The sequence below is a fragment of the Lynx canadensis genome, chromosome D4 (assembly GCF_007474595.2).
Source record: "Lynx canadensis isolate LIC74 chromosome D4, mLynCan4.pri.v2, whole genome shotgun sequence".
In the NCBI taxonomy this organism is placed as follows: Eukaryota; Metazoa; Chordata; class Mammalia; order Carnivora; family Felidae; genus Lynx; species Lynx canadensis.
Window position 1 is genome coordinate 5,222,659 of NC_044315.2, and position 22,310 is coordinate 5,244,968.

A 22,310-nucleotide genomic window follows, 5' to 3' on the forward strand; every position below is an offset into this window, starting at 1 on the left:
AAAATCACACCAGATGCTTTTTCTGCATCAATTGATGCAAACACAATAACTCGTATTATGATTATATCATGAATCAATGTGGTAATTTGTATCACGATAGCATCCACAATGAAATTCTTAGCAAACTACGAATAAAAGGGAACTTCTTCATCCTAATAACGAGTATCTCTATCCAGAACACCTAGCATAATTATTGGTGAAAAACTGATCCCCGCCTTCCCCCCCGCAAGACTGGGAACAAGATAAGGATATCCAATCGCACCACTTCTGTTCCACAATTTCAATCATACCGGAAGTCGTAGCCAGTGCAATAATGTACGGAAGGAAGGAAGAAGCATACAGGTTGGAAAGCAAGAAAGAAGACTATTCACAAACACGTGCTTGATTGGCACGAGTGTTTATAGAAGCTCTGTTTGTAAACGACCGAATCTGTCCGCTAAATGTGGACAAAGAAATGGCGGCCCCATCCACCTGGTGGAATGCTACAGAATAGTAACAACACGTGGCAACCCGAGTGAATCTCAGAGGCTTTATGCTGAGTGAAAAAAAAAAGCCAATGTCAAAAGGAAAAGGCAAAACAAGAGATCATGGTAGGCAGGGCTTGGGGGTGGGGGGAGGGTGTGACTATAAGGAAATAGCAAGAGGGAGTTTTGGGGGGATGGAACTATTCTTTATCCTGATTTTGGTGATGGTTGTACAAATCCGTGTGTGTATTTAAAAAAAAATCTTTTTAATGCTTTATTTTTGAGAGAGGAGAGAGAGAGACAGAATGCAAACAGAGGGCAGAGAGAGAGAGGGAAACACAGAACTAGAGGCAGGCTCCAGCCTCTGAGCTGTCAACACAGAGCCCGACCCAAGGCTCGAAGTCGTGAACTGCGAGATCATGACCTGAGCCGAAGTCGGACACTTAACTGACTGAGCCACCCAGGCGCCCCTCCACGCATGTATTAAAACTCATGTAACATCAATTTTTCTCTAAAAGTCAATTTTACTCTATGATAATTTAATTTTTTTTAGGTTTATTTATTTTGAGAGAGAGAGTACGAGCAGGGGAGGGGCAGAGGAAGGGAGAGAGAGAATCCCAAGCGGGCTCTGCACTGACCGAGCAGAGCCTGACGCGGGGCTCAAACGCAGGAACCCTAAGATCATGACCTGAGCCAAACTCCAGAGTCGGACGCTTAATCGGCTGAGCCACGCAGGTGCCCTTCTATGATAATTTTAAAATAATATTGTTTTCTTTAAAAAACACAGGCCGTTTCCAGTGATTATCTCCCCTGATGGCATTTAACAGCAAAAAATGCTAGAAATCCAAAATGTAGTTCTTGTTTGTTCTGTTTCATTGCTGTTGTCGCTGTCTTTTCTTTTTGGAAACAGATTCATTTTGGAACTCAGCTTCCTTCAACACGGAGACTTCATACCTTCATTTCCCTACGTTCCGCGGAGAGTTCAGTGCTGATGTGTCTTTCTTTTTTAAGACAACAGCTCCTTCTGGGGTGTTTGTAGAGAACCTGGGGATCACAGACTTCATCAGGCTAGAGCTACATGGTGAGTCGCCCCCCGGACGAAGCCACCAAGCGCTCAGGAGTTAACAGTGACCCCTTTGAGAACCGAACTCCTGCCACATTGCAATGTGCTGTCACTTGTATTTCTTTCGTAAATACTAAGGTTCTGTTATTTTACTTCGCTATTTTTTTTTTAATTTTTTTTTTTCAACGTTTATTTATTTCTGGGACAGAGAGAGACAGAGCATGAACGGGGGAGGGGCAGAGAGAGAGGGAGACACAGAATCGGAAACGGGCTCCAGGCTCTGAGCCATCAGCCCAGAGCCCGACGCGGGGCTCGAACTCACGGACCGCGAGATCGTGACCTGGCTGAAGTCGGACGCTCAACCGACTGCGCCACCCAGGCGCCCCGACTCTTTAGGGTTTTTAGCAAGATGGACAGTCTGCTCTGAGCAGGAATGTGTTAAAATCGCTTTGTTTCTCTTCCTCCGGGATACAGCTTTATCTTGCCCTCCGAGCCAGCTCAGCGTGACATCTGCGTGCGCCAGTGTCACTGTCTTGTGCTTTCATAAGGGGCATGTCATGGCACTTGCCTCCTGTCTTGACAGACTGAACTTCCTCCCCCGTGACCCAGCCGAGTGACGCTCCGTATCTGTATTTGCAGCTCCCTCGGAAGTGACCTTTTCCTTTGATGTGGGGAACGGACGTTGCGAGGTCACGGTGCGGTCGCCCACCCCCTTTAATGACAACCAGTGGCACCACGTGAGGGCCGAGAGGAATGTGAAGGAAGCGTCGCTTCAGGTGGACCAGCTCCCCAGCGAGACCCAAGCTGCACCTGCCGACGGGCACGCGCGGTTGCAGCTCAACAGCCAGCTCTTCGTGGGTGAGTGCGGCCGGTTTCTAGCTGAGCGGTGCGGACCCAGAGAAAGTCCTGACTGGACAGGCGGTGACGGCAGCCAGCAGACTTCTGTCCGCGCCTTGGGCCGAGCGCCCGTGTGATAGCATCCCTTTCCCCAGATCGTTACTATCGTTCCCATAGACTGTTGTCATTGATTACGGCCTCCCTAGATTTCCCAGTCTCGAAACTCCGAGAGCAGAGACGCCCTGTCCGCGGTGGACTCGCTCCCAGGCTTGCGCGCAATCGCACCGATGATTCGCGTTTGTTTTTGTCACTTCTTGTCAATAGGACTTCCGAATCCGTTAGCAATTTTCATCCGAGTCTCCCGCTCCCCGCCTCAGGGACGTTGGAGAAGCTGCCTTGCGATCGTGGCAGAGTTCGCCAAGCGTCCCCTCACACGCAGACCGGAGGAGACTCGCGTGGCCGTGCCCCCCAGGACCACGCGAGCCGCGGCTCCTCAGCACCGCCCTCCTGCAGCTCAGTCCTTGCAGACGCCGGGTTCAAAACCGGACTCTGGCTCCTTATCCCGGGTGCCCATTCTTTAAAGATCAACGGCTCTGGGGAGTGGGAGTCTTCCCCTTTCATTCGCTTGCTCATTTTTTATAATTTTTTCTCTTGCCCACGGGGAAAGTTAAGTTTTGCTACGTGGCTTTTCAGACAACTCTGTTCTAATTTGGAAAACGAGCAGATTACTGAAGTAGCTCTTACTTGGTCATTTTTCATGTATTTTAAAGTAAATAAGGATGCGGTCTAAATTAAACACTGATCTAAATCACAAATTAGCACTCAGTGTGCTTTGCCAGGGGATACCTACAGCATCTGGAGGCTGGTGCTGTGTGGGGAGTTCGTGAGTGTGTGTGTGTGTGTGCGCGCGCACGTTCAACCCATGGCCCCATAAACGTCTGCTTCCAGCACAGTTCTTACCGGGTAGGCTTCACATCGAGTCATGACGCTGGATCAAATGAAATAATTTTATTTTCTGATTTGTAATGCTGAAGATTGACTCATGGAATTTCTAGGAACAGAGTTTGCATGAACGTCTACCTAGAAGTAACATTTCCACTGAGATGTTTCTAGAGCTTGAGAAGCTAGCGGAACATTCTGATCTGGCGTACGTACCCCAGGCCCACCGAATCAGAGTCCCTGAGAATGAACCCCACCTCGGTTTTTAGCATGCATTCTAGGTGACTCCTGGGCACCCAGTTGTGAGAATAGGCTTTCATGAGACATGATAGAAATACAGAGAGTTACAGTGTTCAGTTAATGTTACTCCCCCTGACCTGAGAGCTGGATTTCATGGATTTGTCATTGATGGCACTTCTAAGAAGGGTTGGTATTACATATATAATTTATTATATACATATGTATAACAAATATGTAACAAAAATGTATATATAACGCATATACAAATTTTAATGTATATTATATATGTTCGATATATACAACAAAACTCTTGTATATTTTACATATACATATATATACATACATGCATAATTGTATATTTTAATATACACATTTGTAATATATATCATTGCAAAGATTTTCAACTATGTAACTTTATTGTGCACCTCATAGTTTATATGCTTAAACATTAAAAAGGATAAGTGGTCTTCTGTTTTTTTATGAAGGAAGCAATGTAAAAATGTACAAATCTTTCTAAATCAAACTTGAAGAAGTATTTTTAAAAAATTTTTAAAGTTTATTTCTTTTTGCGAGACAGAGCGACGGAGCACAAGTGGGGGAGGGGCAGAGAGAGAGGGAGACACAGAATCTGAAACAGGCTCCAGGCTCCGAGCTGTCAGCACAGAGCCCGATGGGGGCTCGAACTCACAAACCCTGAGATCATGATCTGAGCCGAAGTCAGACACTCAGTCGACTGAGCGACCCTGGAACTCCAAAGAAGTATTTTTTAGAATAAATATTTACCAAGGCCGACTTCAAAAATATTTTTGTCAATGGCTTTAATCAGTGTCGTTTGATGATTCTGAATATTTGATCACAGCCTCTGTTTTCAAAATTGTATTTGTTCATAAAACTTTGGACGGGTCACTTTTTTGACATTATCTGTATGGCCTCCGTGGGACGTGAAGACGAAATCCCGCAAAGACACGCAAGAACACGTTTGCATTTGCAGTGTTTCCCTTGCAGGCGGGACGGCCACCAGACAGAGAGGCTTCCTGGGGTGCATTCGTTCGCTGCGGCTGAACGGGCTGGCCCTGGACCTGGAAGAAAGAGCGACAATGACGCCGGGCGTGGAGCCAGGGTGCCCGGGACACTGCAGCAGCTACGGACACCTGTGTCGCAATGGAGGGAGATGCAGAGAGAGACACAGGGGTATCGCTTGTGACTGCACCTTCTCTGCCTACGACGGGCCATTCTGCGAAAATGGTGAGTGTGACCCACGTGCGGGACCGGGACCGGAGAGGACAGCGCATCATTTTCCCGTTCCCTTTGTGTTTCTGCCATCTGACCCTGTAAAGAAGGGATAAGGCAATTCTCTGTGATTAGCTTAAATAGACTCGTTTCGGTCCCGAATTTCTGTGTTTAACTTGGAAAGAGGCATGATTCTATTCTTGAGAAGCTCGTGACTACTTCTGTTAGATCCGGAATCATCAACACGGAGAACCACAGTAGCCAAAGCTATGGAAATCTTGAGGGGAATTTTGCAGGCAATAAGAAAATACTGAGTTCTACGTTATGGGAATGTGGGTGGGGATGTTATCTTTCTATCCATACTTGATTATTTTCTTTAATCTTAAATATGATTAAATGTTTAAAACAATGAACAAAGCATGCCATTATTATTTTCTCTCTTGAGATGTTTAAGAGTTAGAGATATTGTCGGGGCGCCTGGGTGGCTCAGTCGGTTGAGCATCCGACTTCGGCTCAGGTCATGATCTTGCGGTTGACAAGTTCGAGCCCCGTGCTGATGGCTCAGAGCCTGGAGCCTGCCTCAGATTCTGTGTCTCCCTCTCTCTCTGCCCCTCCCCCGCTCATGCTCTGTCTCTCTCTGTCTCAAAAATAAATAAACATTAAAAAAAAATTTAAGAGTTAGAGATATGGTGTAACTATCCATTAAGAAGAGCCTTGTTCTTGTTCTCCTTATGTTATTGGTAACATAACGAAAACGAGTGTCATTCCAGAGATTTCTGCATATTTTGGAAGCGGTTCGTCCGTTATCTACAACTTTCAAGAACACCATAATCACACCTTTGGTAAGAACGCCAGCTCCTTGGCGGCTTTATTTCATGAGGATCTGACGCTGACCGGAGAAATGGCTACACTGAGCTTCCGGACCACAGGGGCCCCCAGCTTACTTCTCTACGTGAGCTCCTCCTACGAAGAGTACCTATCAGTTATCCTCGCCCCCAATGGTGAGTGTCAGACTCTACGAACAAGAAGACTGACTTAGGATATCAGGACCACATGGGGTGGGGGGTGGGGGTTTTTCCAGCGTTAAACCACAAAAAAGAAACACAATTGCAAGGCTTATAGATTCTCATTCTCTTAGGGGTAGTTTATTTTTCATGATAACCTCAATGTTTATCACTAGAGTTAACATTTCAATGGTTCCATTCAAGATGCCATTCTCCCTTGGAAGTTTGGTCATTTAATGTATTCCCGGTGCAGATGTGTGCCTTGCTCTTCTCGGGGTCTTTCCTACCAGACATGAATAATCTAAATTAGTTTTGCAATTCACTTTGAAACAAGATATCTCATTCTGCACATGGAGAATGTTTCCTCCTCCTTCTAAGCGAAGAAGTATATTAAACCATATAAAATCTAATCTTGATCAGCATGGGCTGAGTAGGATTGTTCTTTACCCATCAGTGGTTGAGCCTTTCAGGTCATCTCTACGTACAAAGAAAAGCGGGAGGAGAGCTACCCCACCCATGGCCACCAGGGTTTTCCAAGACTTTTCCAGTTGGAGAGCAAAACCAAGTTGGAACCTTGCCTCACAGAGAAGCAGGGCAGAAACTTGACCTTCTGGAGCATCTATGACAGACAGGAGTCAGTGGTGCATTTGTGGATAACTTGAGATTTAGATACTGTAGCAAATCATTTCTCTTTTCTCTGTTTCTTGATTATGGCAGAAACATTAGGGAGAAAATTCTGGTTGTGCAAAAAAAAAAATCCTTATGCAAATGTCAGCAATACATTAAAATGCATTAAAGTAAGTCACCTTAAAAGAAGTTATGCTTATAGAAACTGAATGTTAATGCAATATTGCTTGAGGTTTTACCATTTAATAGTATGAATACCACATGAATAATTGACTTAGAGCCTAGCTTGGAGTTTTTATATGCTTAACTTAGACTTATTCCTTTCGTTAAGGAAAATGGCAGAACTTGGAAAAAGACCATTTGGTCTTGACTTTTAAAATAGCGTTTACTAATGTTACACTGCGTGTTAACTAACTAGAATTTAAATAAAAACTTAAAAAATAATAAAATAAAATAAAATAAAATAAAATAAAATCGTGTTTAATTGGGTTCTCAGGGTGCCTAAGTGGCTCAGTCTGACTGCAGCTCGCAGTCTGAGTTTGGGCCCCACGTCGGGTTCTGTGCTGACAGCTCAGCCGGGAGCCTGCTTCAGATTCTGTCCCCCTCTCTTTCTCTCTGCCCCTCCCCAGCTTGCGCTCTGTCTCTCTGTCTCTCTCTCACAAAGAAATAAACATGAAAAAAAATTTTTTTAAATAAAATAGTGTAATTGGATTCTGAATTCAGCCCTGGAATAGCACACGTACAATCAGTCTTCCAGGAAAAATCCTTGGTGTGCTAAGCGAATGCCCACTGGATTCAAATTGTATTAAATAAATAAAAATAAAATATGCTCTAGAACCTGCGTCGACAGGTTTTTTAAGATTCTAGTTTAGTTAAAAATGTCATTTTTCTCTTCTTTAGGAAGTTTGCAGATCAGGTATAAGCTGGACAGAAACCAGGCACCTGACGTTTTTAACTTTGGTTTTAAAAACCTTGCCGATGGGCAGTTTCACCAAGTGAAGATTCACAGGGAAGCAGCCACGGTCTCTGTAGAGGTAAGGGGGTGGATTCAGCAACGGCAACAGTCCCCAAACTTGTGACGCTCAGGATGTGTGACTTCAAGCAAACCTTTGACAATAAATCCTAATAAAAGAGATACACATTCAACATGGTCTTTCCGGAAGTCTTGGGGACAGAAAATGTAGTTAGAGTGTTTGGTTTAGCAATTTTTGTGTTTGTTCAGCAAGAGGCTGATGGAGTTATTGTTAATATTTGACCATTTCGAATGAATGCTGAGCTGTCCTTGTCGGTAGGGGAATGTTGTCTGGTTTACAGCAACTGCTGGAGATACTCCGATGGGAACTTGTTCCCATCTGACTACAAAAAAAGCAAGTGTCATAGAAATGTAAACACAAGGGAAAAAGCGAGGTTTTGCTTAAAGTGGGAATACATTTTTAAAAACATCGGTATTTAAATGATTCATTGGCACTGGGCTTTGAATAGCCTTTACGTATTGAATCTGTACGAATAATACCTTTTCTGGCTCGTTACTAATTTCTATTCGAAATAAGTAAAAGCTTTAAGGTTTGCAATAGCTCGTTGCGTCTCTTTGTGGATTATACCAATTATAGACCCTTAAACCACGAAGAAAAACAGGGAAAAGAATAAGGAATGGGGTGGTGTGAAATCTGAGTTATTATAAAAATTGTTATGCAACAGCTTTCTCCTTTTAGCCTCTGTGATAATTCAAACATATGGCTGATTTTTACCGTTTTTCTTGGTGTCCCTGTGATTCCCTCTCTCTTACCATCAAAATTGCTTGCCATTTTGATGTTTGCTTCTCGTGGAACGTTTCATAGGTTAACCAGAATGCAAGGAGACAAGTTATCCTGTCATCGGGGACGGAATTCAATGCTGTCAAATCCCTTATGTTGGGCACAGTTTTAGGTAAGTGGCAGAAAATGCGTTCCCCCCCACAGCCCATGGGTCAGAAGCGTTAGGTCGCGAACACAGGAAGGGTTCACGGCGCTGAGGAAGGCTCCTTGTGGTCTTCCCAGCGAGGGATAATTCCAGCTTCCCAGGGGCTTCCCAAGGGATAATCACGGCTTCCCAGCGAGGGATAATCAAGGTGGAAACTGTTCTCTTGTCCAAGTGCCCCTGCAGTCATGAGTGAGGGCTGTCTTCCAGGCACCAGGGTGATCCCTGAGAAGTCCTTACACTTAACCCTCTCCCTTGGCAATCAGGCAGAACAAAACTCGGCATTTTTCTAGCAAGTGAGGAAAGACAAAGTCAAAGCAGATATCAAGGCCACAAATTCTCGATTAATCAGGAGTCAAATGCAGAAACCACTGAATGATAAGTATAGCTTTACATTTACGAGAAGAAGAGAAAAGGCTTAGTTTTCTTGTAGCAAGTGAGTACGTGTCGGGCTGTATATCCTGGGCCCTGCTTTGAGATGTATTTAATGCTCCCAGCTGCTTCTTGGGACGTCGCAGCCTAAAGATCCCGCGCCCGCTCTTGATGGCTGTGAGTTCATGAGAACGCCAGAGTAAAAATACTATCCTATTTAGGCATCAAATGATTTATGCCTTTATTTTTCCCTTTGTCGCCAAGAATTAAACCGAAAGAAAAGTAGGTTTTGGAAGGTATATCTTTTCTTTTCGATCACTTATGCATGAACTGTCCATGTCATCTACATTTAAAGTTACTTGGCAGAAATCGTCTTGTGGAATATTTATTATTCCTGTTCTGATACGTGACACCCGCCTGGCTCCGTTGAGCCCTAGGTGATCGGTGGAATCTTTGCTAGGTTTCCAGCCATTTATACACGGATCCTTTGATCGTTTCGGCCGCTGCGCGCGTGTATAACATCGCAAACTGGAGATTTAGAGAAGGCACGGAAATGGATGTTCAAAATATGTTGAGAAGCACAGTAACTGGGAAAACGATCATATTTTCCAAACAGACGATGGGTAGTAAAATTATGAGTTCTAATTTTTCAGAGGGAAGGCGAGGGATCCCAGGGTGCTCTTGAAAATGGTAAAAAACCAAAAAACCGTGTAATTTAGATGGTGCAGCATCACCGGAAGCTCCAGGCCAGTCATGTGCGGTTACAGGTGGCTGATTACACCAGTGAAGGAGGGTCCGCGAGGTCTTTGCTGGGAGCGTCGGGTAAAGAATAGCAGACCTCAGGCTGAAATGGTCCTGATTTGTAATCATGCCTTCAAGGTGGATAAAGAAAGGGCCTCCCGATGTGTTGGCAGAAGGGCAGCTGGTGCTGCAGGTGATTTCGTGTGGCTCACGGCTCCGGTCCCCGCGGCACAAGCAAAATAACCATCGAGCAGTTAACCCAGAAATAAAAATGAGGACAGTTGTTTCCCCTTGAGCATTGGGAGAGGTTTATGGCTATTGCAGCCCACTGGGGAGGGGACTCTCTCAGTCTCTAATGTGTGACTTTGGATGTGTTCTAGGCATTTCTGGACACCCATGTTTTTGTGACATTAGTAGATGTTTTTTTCATTCTATTTTTTTCAAGTTTTTTTTTTTTTATTTTTAATGTTTATTTTTGAGAGAGAGAGAGAGAGAGACTGTGAGCAGGGAAGGGGCAGAGAGAAAGGGAGACAGAATCTGAAGTAGGCTGCAGGCTCTGAGCTGTCAGCACAGAGCCCAACGCGGGGCTCGAACTCGCATACTGTGAGATCGTGACCTGAGCCGAAGTCGGACGCTTAAACCGACTGAGCCACCCAGGCGCCCCTCAAGTTTTTATTTAAAAAATTTTTTAATGTTGTTTTTATTTTTGAGAGGGAGGAGAGAGACAGAGCATGAGCGGGGGAGGAGCAGAGAGAGAGAGAGGCACAGAATCCGAAGCAGGCTCCAGGCTCCGAGCTGTCAGCACAGAGCCCGACGCGGGGCTCGAACCCACAAACCGTGAGATCATGACCTGAGCCGAAGTTGGATGTTTAACCGACTCAGCCCCCCAGGCGCCCCTCAAATTTTTATTTAGATACCAATTGGTGAGCATACAGTGTAATATTAGTTTCAGGTGTAGGATTTGGTGATTCATCGCTTACATACAGTGCCCAGTAGGGTTTTTTGTTCTATTTTAAAAAGTGGCGTAGTCTAGAAAACCACAAGAACTGCAAAAACAATCGAAAGAAATTAGCTCCTTCCCCGGCTTTCACCCATGACAATCACAGTATACATTTAGATAGAGGAGGCTATGAGATTCCTACAAATTCAAAGCCCATGTTGAGTTTCAGAGAACATTGGGATGGAACCCCTTCCTTGGCTGTCAGTTGAATAATATTATAATGGTTTGTAACATCCAAGCGGAAAAGAATTTGCTCCTTTTTTATCTGATACTGAGCTCCACTCAAGGATAGTTACTTACTCTTCTTGGATAGTAAGGATAGTTACTCTCCTCGGTTTGAACAGAGTGAGTAATTGATTGTCTTAGGGGCGTGCAAACCTCAGAGCTAGATTATCATACGGTGGTGCAGTCTGCGACTGGAGTGACGGCTTTGCCTGCCCCCAGCCGTCTGATCCCTCCTTCCTTGCCACAGCAGGTGTCTGTGGACTTTTCCCAGCCACCAGGACAGATAGGGTCAACGAACGAAATGAACACCCCACACGCAACTTCCTGCCCTCAGTGACTCCAGCCTCTGAGAGGAGAGGTGAGGCACGTTCAGAAATGTCTGTGATGCAAGGTAGAAAGTGTGAAGTTGACAAAGGAATGTTTTTAAAGACAATTTGGCTTTTGATCGACGATGGAAATATTGATTTAATAACTAGGCTGCATTATATAAAAAGCAATCGTTTTAATAAAAAAGAATAATAAATTTTATCATATAAAGTTTTATTTTCCCACAAGCTAATATACAGAGGACAATAGTGCAGAATCGAAGACGTTAATGTTTTTATTCGAGAATGGTATATTCAGGAGCATCTCTCTCAGGCTATAAAAATTAAACTTGAAACTCAGCAATGAAGTTTATTGCCTGAAGCAATTGAGTCTAATAAAATTATAAATATTCATTTCATCTGTACATAGAGCTATGCATCTTGATCAAAGCCGAATAAAACTTTTCATGTTCTGGACAACTTTCAGGATGGCTTCTGCCCTGATTCTGCTGGTACTTTCAGAGCAGTGAGTAACTAAGGAGACACTGCTTTGTGTCCAGATTTGGAGACTATAAGCGGAGCTTCCCTTCATAGACCAACAGATTGGTTAATAAAGAGCCATTAATTTGCCAAAGAAAGTTGTCGCAAACTATGGCAAGCTATCCAGAACTTATATTTTGTTAGCTGTTTTGACTCAATGAGTTATCCATTCATTAAAAAAACTTCTGTGGTCCCTAATGTGCACTTGTCCCTCACAGGATATTTTGGATGTCTACCAACAAGACCTACAGATATATGCACCTGCCCTTAATGCACTTGCAATATAATAGGGAATATAAACAACGGAATAGTGTTCGTAACTAATCTAATTTAGCGTTATTATTATTTACCCTAATGTGCTTTGGACAGAATGGTTCAGGATCACCTTCTAAATTAACAGGCTGTCCTTGTTCTTCTTAATTAGTGGTCTTCTTAATGGTGACCAATCAGGTTAAGTTTTCCCAGTTACTATAAAATAATTTTAGTATAATCCTACTTTAAATGCACATCGTTAGATTTCTGATTTTCTGTCTGGTCTTGACTTGGATGTGGCCTATAGTCCCAAAGTAGGAGAGCTTTAAAATACAACAAACCAGTAAGGTGCCCTAGCATTGTTTTGCTAAGTTTTATTTCTCTAGAGATGTTTATATAAATGGTATTCTGTTGATTTTGTGTGAGTGCATAAAAAGAAACAATGACAAAATTCCCCAAATATCAAAACAAAAATCCGTTTTGAAGTATGCAGAATAAAGACGTGCCTTTCTATTTCCTCCTGGGAAAGAATACAATAGGTTGAATGTAGTTCAAATCAATACAGTCATGCAGATAAGCCTTAATGGGTCAATTTTCAGTGTGGGGAAAGGAAATCCATTGAAGGATTATAAATTGAAATGGAGATATGTGAGGAAGATGGCGGCGTAGGAGGACGCTGGGCTCACCGCGCGTCCTGCTGATCACTTAGATTCCACCTACACCTGCCTAAATAACCCAGAAAACCGCCAGAGGATTAGCAGAACGGAGTCACCGGACCCAAGTGCAGACGAGAGGCCCACGGAAGAGGGTAGGAAGGGCGGCGAGGCGGTGCGCGCTCCACGGACTGGCGGGAGGGAGCCGGGGCGGAGGGGCGGCTCGCCAGCCAAGCAGAGCCCTCGAGTCTGGCTTGCAAAAGCGGAGGGGCCTGACGGACTGTGTTCCGACAGCAAGCGCGACTTAGCGTCTGGGAGGTCATAAGTTAACAGCTCTGCTTGGAAAGCGGGAAGGCTGGAGGACAAAGGGAGGGTGAGCTGCGGAGCCCCCGGACGGACGACAGAGCTCAGTTTGGCTGGGAACAAAGGCGCTCGCCAGCGCCATCTCCCCCGCCCATCCCCCAGCCAAAATCCCAAAGGGAACCGGTTCCGGCCAGGGAAATTGCTCGCTCCGCGCAAACACCCAACTCTGTGCTTCTGCAGAGCCAAACCTCCGGCAGCGGATCTGACTCCCTCCGGCTGCCACAGGGCCCCTCCTGAAGTGGGTCACCTAAGGAGAAGCGAGCTAAGCCTGCCCCCCCTGCCGCCGTGCACCTTGCCTACCCACCCCAGCTAATACGCCAGATCCCCAGCACCACAAGCCTGGCAGTGTGCAAGTAGCCCAGACGGGCCACGCCACCCCACAGGGAATCCCGCCCCTAGGAGAGGGGAAGAGAAGGCACACACCAGTCTGACTGTGGCCCCAGCGGTGGGCTGGGGGCAGACATCAGGACTGACTGCGGCCCCGCCCACCAACTCCAGTTATACACCACAGCACAGGGGAAGTGCCCTGCAGGTCCTCACCACACCAGGGACTATCCAAAATGACCAAGCGGAAGAATTCCCCTCAGAAGAATCTCCAGGAAATAACAACAGCTAATGAGCTGATCAAAAAGGATTTAAATAATATAACAGAAAGTGAATTTAGAATAATAGTCATAAAATTAATCGCTGGGCTGGAAAACAGTATACAGGACAGCAGAGAATCTCTTGCTACAGAGATCAAGGGACTAAGGAACAGTCACGAGGAGCTGAAAAACGCTTTAAAGGAAATGCAAAACAAAATGCAAACCACCACGGCTCGGATGGAAGAGGCAGAGGAGAGAATAGGTGAACTAGAAGATAAAGTTATGGAAAAAGAGGAAGCTGAGAAAAAGAGATAAAAAAATCCAGGAGTATGAGGGGAAAATTAGAGAACTAAGTGATACACTAAAAAGAAATAATATACGCATAATTGGTATCCCAGAGGAGGAAGAGAGAGGGAAAGGTGCTGAAGGGGTACTTGAAGAAATCATAGCTGAGAACTTCCCTGAACTGGGGAAGGAAAAAGGCATTGAAATCCAAGAGGCACAGAGAACTCCCTTCAGACGTAACTTGAATCGATCTTCTGCACGACATATCATAGTGAAACTGGCAAAATACAAGGATAAAGAGAAAATTCTGAAAGCAGCAAGGGGTAAACGTGCCCTCACATATAAAGGGAGACCTATACGACTCGTGACTGATCTCTCTTTTGAAACTTGGCAGGCCAGAAAGAATTGGCACGAGATTTTCAGTGTGCTAGACAGAAAAAATATGCAGCCGAGAATCCTTTATCCAGCAAGTCTGTCATTTAGAATAGAAGGAGAGATAAAGGTCTTCCCAAACAAACAAAAACTGAAGGAATTTGTCACCACTAAACCAGCCCTACAAGAGATCCTAAGGGGGACCCTGTGAGACAAAGTACCAGAGACATCACTACAAGCATAAAACATACAGACATCACAATGACTCTAAACCCGTATCTTTCTATAATAACACTGAATGTAAATGGATTAAATGCGCCAACCAAAAGACATAGGGTATCAGAATGGATAAAAAAACAAGACCCATCTATTTGCTGTCTACAAGAGACTCATTTTAGACCTGAGGACACCTTTAGATTCAGAGTGAGGGGATGGAGAACTATTTATCATGCTACTGGAAGCCAAAAGAAAGCTGGAGTAGCCATACTTATATCAGACAAACTAGACTTTAAATTAAAGGCTGTAACAAGAGATGAAGAAGGACATTATATAATAGTTACAGGGTCTATCCATCAGGAAGAGCTAACAATTATAAATGTCTATGCGCCGAATACCGGAGCCCCCAAATATATAAAACAATTACTCATAAACAGAAGCAACCTTATTGATAAGAATGTGGTAATTGCAGTGGACTTTAACACCCCACTTACAGAAAAGGATAGATCATCTAGACACACGGTCAGTAAAGAAACAAGGGCCCTGAATGAGACATTGGATCAGATGGACTTGACAGATATATTTAGAACTCTGCATCCCAAAGCAACAGAATATACTTTCTTCTCGAGTGCACATGGAACATTCTCCAAGATAGATCATATACTGGGTCACAAAACAGCCCTTCATAAGTTTACAAGAATTGAAATTATACCATGCATACTTTCAGACCACAATGCTGTGAAGCTTGAAATCAACCACAGGAAAAAGTCTGGAAAGCCTCCAAAAGCATGGAGGTTAAAGAACACCCTACTAACGAATGAGTGGGTCAACCAGGCAATTAGAGAAGAAATCAAAAAATATATGGAAACAAACGAAAATGAAAATACAACAATCCAAACGCTTTGGGACGCAGCGAAGGCAGTCCTGAGAGGGAAATACATTGCAATCCAGGCCTATCTCAAGAAACAAGAAAAATCCCAAATACAAAATCTAACAGCACACCTAAAGGAAATAGAAGCAGAACAGCAAAGGCAGCCTAAACCCAGCAGAAGAAGAGAAATAATAAAGATCAGAGCAGAAATAAACAATATAGAATCTAAAAAAACTGTAGAGCAGATCAACGAAACCAAGAGTTGGTTTTTTGAAAAAATAAACAAAATTGACAAACCTCTAGCCAGGCTTCTCAAAAAGAAAAGGGAGATGACCCAAATAGATAAAATCATGAATGAAAATGGAAATATTACAACCAATCCCTCAGAGATACAAACAATTATCAGGGAATACTATGAAAAATTATATGCCAACAAATTGGACAACCTGGAAGAAATGGACAAATTCCTGAACACCCACACTCTTCCAAAACTCAATCAGGAGGAAATAGAAAGCTTGAACAGACCCATAACCAGCGAAGAAATTGAATCGGTTATCAAAAATCTCCCAACAAATAAGAGTCCAGGACCAGATGGCTTCCCAGGGGAGTTCTACCAGACGTTTAAAGCAGAGATAATACCTATCCTTCTCAAGCTATTCCAAGAAATAGAAAGGGAAGGAAAACTTCCAGACTCATTCTATGAAGCCAGTATTACTTTGATTCCTAAACCAGACAGAGACCCAGTAAAAAAAGAGAACTACAGGCCAATATCCCTGATGAATATGGATGCAAAAATTCTCAATAAGATACTAGCAAATCGAATTCAACAGCATATAAAAAGAATTATTCACCATGATCAAGTGGGATTCATTCCTGGGATGCAGGGCTGGTTCAACATTCGCAAATCAATCAACGTGATACATCACATTAACAAAAAAAAAGAGAAGAACCATATGATCCTGTCAATCGATGCAGAAAAGGCCTTTGACAAAATCCAGCACCCTTTCTTAATAAAAACCCTTGAGAAAGTCGGGATAGAAGGAACATACTTAAAGATCATAAAAGCCATATATGAAAAGCCCACAGCTAACATCATCCTCAATGGGGAAAAACTGAGAGCTTTTTCCCTGAGATCAGGAACACGACAGGGATGCCCACTCTCACCGCTGTTGTTTAACATAGTGCTGGAAGTTCTAGCATCAGCAGTCAGACAACAAAAGGAAATCAAAGGCATCAAAATTGGCAAAGATGAAGTCAAGCTTTCGCTTTTTGCAGACGACATGATATTATACATGGAAAATCCGATAGACTCCACCAAAAGTCTGCTAGAACTGATACATGAATTCAGCAAAGTTGCAGGATACAAAATCAATGTACAGAAATCAGCTGCATTCTTATACACTAACAATGAAGCAACAGAAAGACAAATAAAGAAAATGATCCCATTCACAATTGCACCAAGAAGCATAAAATACCTAGGAATAAATCTAACCAAAGATGTAAAGGATCTGTATGCTGAAAACTATAGAAAGCTTATGAAGGTAATTGAAGAAGATTTAAAGAAATGGAAAGACATTCCCTGCTCATGGATTGGAAAAATAAATATTGTCAAAATGTCAATACTACCCAAAGCTATCTACACATTCAATGCAATCCCAATCAAAATTGCACCAGCATTCTTCTCGAAATTAGAACAAGCAATCCTAAAATTCATATGGAACCACAAAAGGCCCCGAATAGCCAAAGGAATTTTGAAGAAGAAGACCAAAGCAGGAGGCATCACAATCCCAGACTTTAGCCTCTACTACAAAGCTGTCATCATCAAGACAGCATGGTATTGGCACAAAAACAGACACACAGACCAATGGAATAGAATAGAAACCCCAGAACTAGACCCACAAACGTATGGCCAACTCATCTTTGACAAAGCAGGAAAGAACATCCAATGGAAAAAAGACAGCCTCTTTAACAAATGGTGCTGGGAGAACTGGACAGCAACATGCAGAAGGTTGAAACTAGACCACTTTCTCACACCATTTACAAAAATAAACTCAAAATGGATAAAGGACCTAAATGTGAGACAGGAAACCATCAGAACCTTAGAGGAGAAAGCAGGAAAAGACCTCTCTGACCTCAGCCGTAGCAATCTCTTACTCGACACATCCCCAAAGGCAAGGGAATTAAAAGCAAAAGTGAATTACTGGGACCTTATGAAGATAAAAAGCTTCTGCACAGCAAAGGAAACAACCAACAAAACGAAAAGGCAACCAACAGAATGGGAAAAGATATTTGCAAATGACATATCGGACAAAGGGCTAGTATCTAAAATCTATAAAGAGCTCACCAAACTCCACACCCGAAAAACAAATAACCCAGTGAAGAAATGGGCAGAAAACATGAATAGACACTTCTCTAAAGAAGACATCCAGATGGCCAACAGGCACATGAAAAGATGTTCAGCGTCGCTCCTTATCAGGGAAATACAAATCAAAACCACACTCAGGTATCACCTCACGCCAGTCAGAGTGGCCAAAATGAACAAATCAGGAGACTATAGATGCTGGAGAGGATGTGGAGAAACGGGAACCCTCTTGCACTGTTGGTGGGAATGCAAATTGGTGCAGCCGCTCTGGAAAGCAGTGTGGAGGTTCCTCAGAAAATTAAAAATAGACCTACCCTATGACCCAGCAATAGCACTGCTAGGAATTTATCCAAGGGATACAGGAGTACTGATGCATAGGAGCACTTGTACCCCAATGTTCATAGCAGCACTCTCAACAATAGCCAAATTATGGAAAGAGCCTAAATGTCCATCAACTGATGAATGGATAAAGAAATTGTGGTATATATACACAATGGAATACTACGTGGCAATGAGAAAAAATGAAATATGGCCTTTTGTAGCAACGTGGATGGAACTGGAGAGTGTAATGCTAAGTGAAATAAGCCATACAGAGAAAGACAGATACCATATGGTTTCACTCTTATGTGGATCCTGAGAAACTTAACAGGAACCCATGGGGGAGGGGAAGGAAAAAAAAAAAAAGAGGTTAGAGTGGGAGAGAGCCAAAGCATAAGAGACTGTTAAAAACTGAGAACAAACTGAGGGTTGATGGGGGGTGGGAGGGAGGGGAGGGTGGGTGATGGGTATTGAGGAGGGCACCTTTTGGGATGAGCACTGGGTGTTGTATGGAAACCAATTTGTCAATAAATTTCATATTAAAAAAATAAATAAATAAATAAATTGAAATGGAGCTCCATATATGAGAATTGAGTAATAAATAATTTGTGGAAATTACCTACTGACATCGTCATGGACAGACTACTGTTTAGATATTATGTGACTTCTATGTGACTTATGTGACACGTATGCCTTTTCTATGCTTTGCCAAAGAATTTATCTCATTTAGAAAGAAAGACAAAACGTTTATAAAATTTCAGGAGTATGAATATAAGTGCAAAGATCCTCAACAAAATATTAGGGAATCTAATTCGGTAACATAAAAAAGTATTAATATGCCATGATCAAGTAAGATTTATGCTAGGATTTTAAGGTTGGTTCAGCAGATAAAAATTAATCAATGTAATATGCCATGTTAGTAAAATAAAGGACGAAAACCACATGGTTACCTCAGCAGACACAGAAAAAGCATTTGGAAAAAAAAAACCCAAAAACTCCACGCTGCTTTCATAATAAAGGACATTGAACGAACTAGGAATAGAAGAAACCTTCCTCACATGAAAAAAGGCATCCACAAAAACCTCCAGCTGACATGACATCATACTTAATGGTAAGATAATGGAAGTCTTTCCCTAAGATCAGGAACAAAATGGGGATGTCCACTCTCACTGGTTTTGTTCAAGACTATAGAACTCGTTGGAGTGAGGGCTATTTCGCAAGGAAAAAAAAAAAAAGTAAAAAGTATCCAGAATAAAAAGAAAGAAGTAAAACTATCTCTATTTGTAGAGAATGTGGGCTTGTAAGGAATCCAGGAGAAAAGCTATTGGAGCTAGTACACAGTTTGGGCAAGGATATAAGATCAATATACAGAAACTTATTTTATTTCTATATAGTAGCAATGAACAATACGAAAATGAAAGGAAGAATGAAATGTAAATTCCATTTAAAATAGCATCAAAAAGAATGAAATACCTTGGGATAACTTTAACAAAAGAGGTATAAGACACATATGCTGGAAACTATGGAACTTTGTTGGAATGAATTATGGAAGACGTATGTAAACGGAAAGACATCCACGTTCATGGATTGGAAGACATACTGTTGCTAAGATGGCAGTGCTCCCCAGATTGACCTACGGATTCAACCGGATGGCCTTTTTGTAGAAATTGACAAGTTGCAATTTTTGTAGAAATTGACAAGTCCCAAAATGCCTATGGAAATGCAAAGGATTCCAAGTAGCCAAAACAGTCTTGAAAAGAAGAATTAAGTTGGAGGTCTCACTCTTGATTTTAAAACTTGGTACAAAGCCATGCTAATCAAAGCTGTGTGGTATTGGCATAAGGGCAAACCCATTGGCCAGTGAAGTAGCTTGAGAGTCAAGAAGTACATCGATTTATCACTAGTTGACTTAGACATTCATGCCAGGCCCATTCAATGGAGGGAGAATAGTCTCTTAAACAAATGGAACTGAGCCAACTGGATATCCACAGGCTAAAAAAACAGTGTGGACCCCTACCTCACACCATTTACAAAAATTAACTCAAAAGGGATGGTAGGTCTAAATGTGGGGGCTATAATTATAAAACTTTTAGACCAAACTATGGTTGTATATTTTTGTGACCTTGGGTTAGGCAGTGGTTTCTTAGATAAGGTTTCTCAAAAGCCTTGCATTAGGTCATGGTTTCTCAAGAGCACGAGCAACACAAGAAAAACAGATAAGGTGGACCTCATCAAAATTAAAAACTTTGGTAATTCAAGTGACACTTCCAAGAAAGTAAAAAGACAATCCACAAAATGAAAAATATTTGCCGGTCATGTATCTGACAAGAAACTTTTGTACAGAATATATAAAGGACTCATCCAACTGAACAAAAAGACAAATAACTCAGGTTAAAGTGGTAAATTTTGCAAGGGGATACTGGTAATGGTGTTACAGCTTTGTAAATCACAAAACCCTACTGAATTGTGTACTTGAAAATGACGAATTTTATGGTATGTGACCTGGATCTCAATAATAAGAAAAAAAATCTATTAGGGATTTCTCTCTTTTGCCAGTGCCTTTTCTCCATGCAGCTGGGAGAGTCGGAGTGATGAGCCATAACTGGACGTTTATTCTGAAGGGTGAATGAGTTTATTTGAGAACAGGATGTGATGGGAGGTAGGGAGTAGAGAACTGGTAGGGGCCAGCGCCCGAGACTGCTGAGGTGGAGCAAAGCCACATCAGCGGTTCCTGCACAAGCCTAGTCATACTTTTGAAAAGGACTGAGAACTAAGGACAAAGATAACAACCGTGCGGAGTTGTGACCGTATCCCCTTGTTAGGTAGACGAGTGGCAGAGACCGCTCACGTCATGACACGTGGAGGTGACGTTATTTACTAGAGACTGCTCTTCTAGTAAATACCTGCTGGCAATGGTTGTTCAAAGGGCCCGGGGTCCCAAATGACCCCGGATTTCTTCCCAGGCGTTGGCTGCCAGTGCTGGGATTCTTGGTGCATGGCTTGCATGTGTTTTGGGGAGGAGGGAGGTGTAATTAATTCACTTCTTTCTGACTCTGAAAATCACATCCCTCCAGCCCTGAATTGTTGGAAAGACAGACTGGGAAAGTCTGTCTAGTCATCATCTTCTAATTATGTCGTTTATTCAGAATAAAAAAAAAAAGTTCACTCTGCTGTTTCATCAAGTCCAAAATAAACAGCAGGTCGATTCAGGGGCACGGCTTTCATTCATCAGGTGTTTCTAACATTCATTCATGCTGTGGCGCGTACAAAGTTCATTCATTGTCTTTGCTGCGCCCTTTATTGCGTGAGTATCTCTCAATTGGTTTATTCTCATGTTGACGGGCAGCTGGGTTGTCTTTGGGGCTGTTAATCTCCTGTATCAACTTTATAGTTATGCCTCCTTTTATTATTATCTGTTACTCTTAGGATTAAATTGTGCATCCTTGATTTATCACACACTAAACTGTCACACTTGTCAAAATACATAAAAACTTCAGAACATTTATTTCCTCCCCCACCCTTGTTGTCACGTATTTTATGTTTACATGTTATTTTGTTCCGCAAGACGTTACTATTGCTGTTGTTTAAAACAGTCAGTGTCCATTTCATTCTATCCACATTTTTACACTTTCGGATGTACTTCCTGGTTTCCTGCGATTCCTCGAACCACCACTCACTTTGTTTCCTGATTTTTCTTGCTGAGAGAGCCCCTGGGGATGCTCCTTCCACTGCTCCGGTGTTTCCTGCCGGAAGGACGTCCTGCGGATCTTTTGTTAAAATGCTTGTTCCTCACAAAAGCAGAAATCATCCCATATATTGGAATGCGCAGCCTTGGTAAATGTATCTTAGGGGCAACACTGCCCACCATCTGAGACAGTTGAGAATGTTTATGTCCTGAATTATCGTAAATTTGATTGTAATTTTAAGTTTTCCTACCGTGGACGTTTTTTAAGAGGGGAAAAAAACGATTTAATCTGTTTTTATTGAAAATGATTTAGGGTTCTACTCAAAATTACAAAGGAAGTGAACTTTATCCTCATCTCTTGGCCCACTTTTTCTTAAACGTTAACTCTGCTTCCTGGCCACACTCAAACCACATTCCCATCCCCTCGTGACCTAGTATGCGCTTGATCTCTTACTTCCTGTTAGTATACCTGTGTCCTCGAGCGCACGGAGATGGTCAAACATAGTCACCCTGATAAGCAAATTTCTTTTAAAATGTTTTTTTAATGTTTATTTATTGAGAGAGAGAGACAGGACAGAGACAGAGCGTGAGCAGGGGAGGGGCAGAGAGAGAGGGAGACACAGAATCCAAAGCAGGCTCCAGGTTCTGAGCTATTAGCAAAGAGCCTTGCCTTGGGGCTCGAACCCACAATCCAGGAGATCATGACTTGAACTGAAGTCAGATGGTTGCTTAACCAATGAGCCGCCCAGCCGCCCCTGATGTGTGAATTTCTAATACCGCCTAACTATTCTCCTAAGGTTTCCCTC

At 42.8% G+C, this 22,310-nt stretch overlaps 1 protein-coding gene across 1 annotated transcript in view; it reads left to right on the plus strand.

The window, feature by feature from the left end:
• The window catches only part of LOC115499820 (contactin-associated protein-like 3), a 196,462-nt gene that overhangs the window by 162,936 nt on the left and 11,216 nt on the right, over positions 1-22,310 (plus strand). Inside the window, exons 16-21 of the mRNA XM_030294015.1 lie at positions 1,375-1,545; positions 2,167-2,385; positions 4,549-4,788; positions 5,544-5,774; positions 7,305-7,438; positions 8,243-8,330. Coding sequence (XP_030149875.1) covers positions 1,375-1,545; positions 2,167-2,385; positions 4,549-4,788; positions 5,544-5,774; positions 7,305-7,438; positions 8,243-8,330 — 1,083 coding nt within the window. The remainder of the gene's footprint in view (positions 1-1,374; positions 1,546-2,166; positions 2,386-4,548; positions 4,789-5,543; positions 5,775-7,304; positions 7,439-8,242; positions 8,331-22,310) is intronic.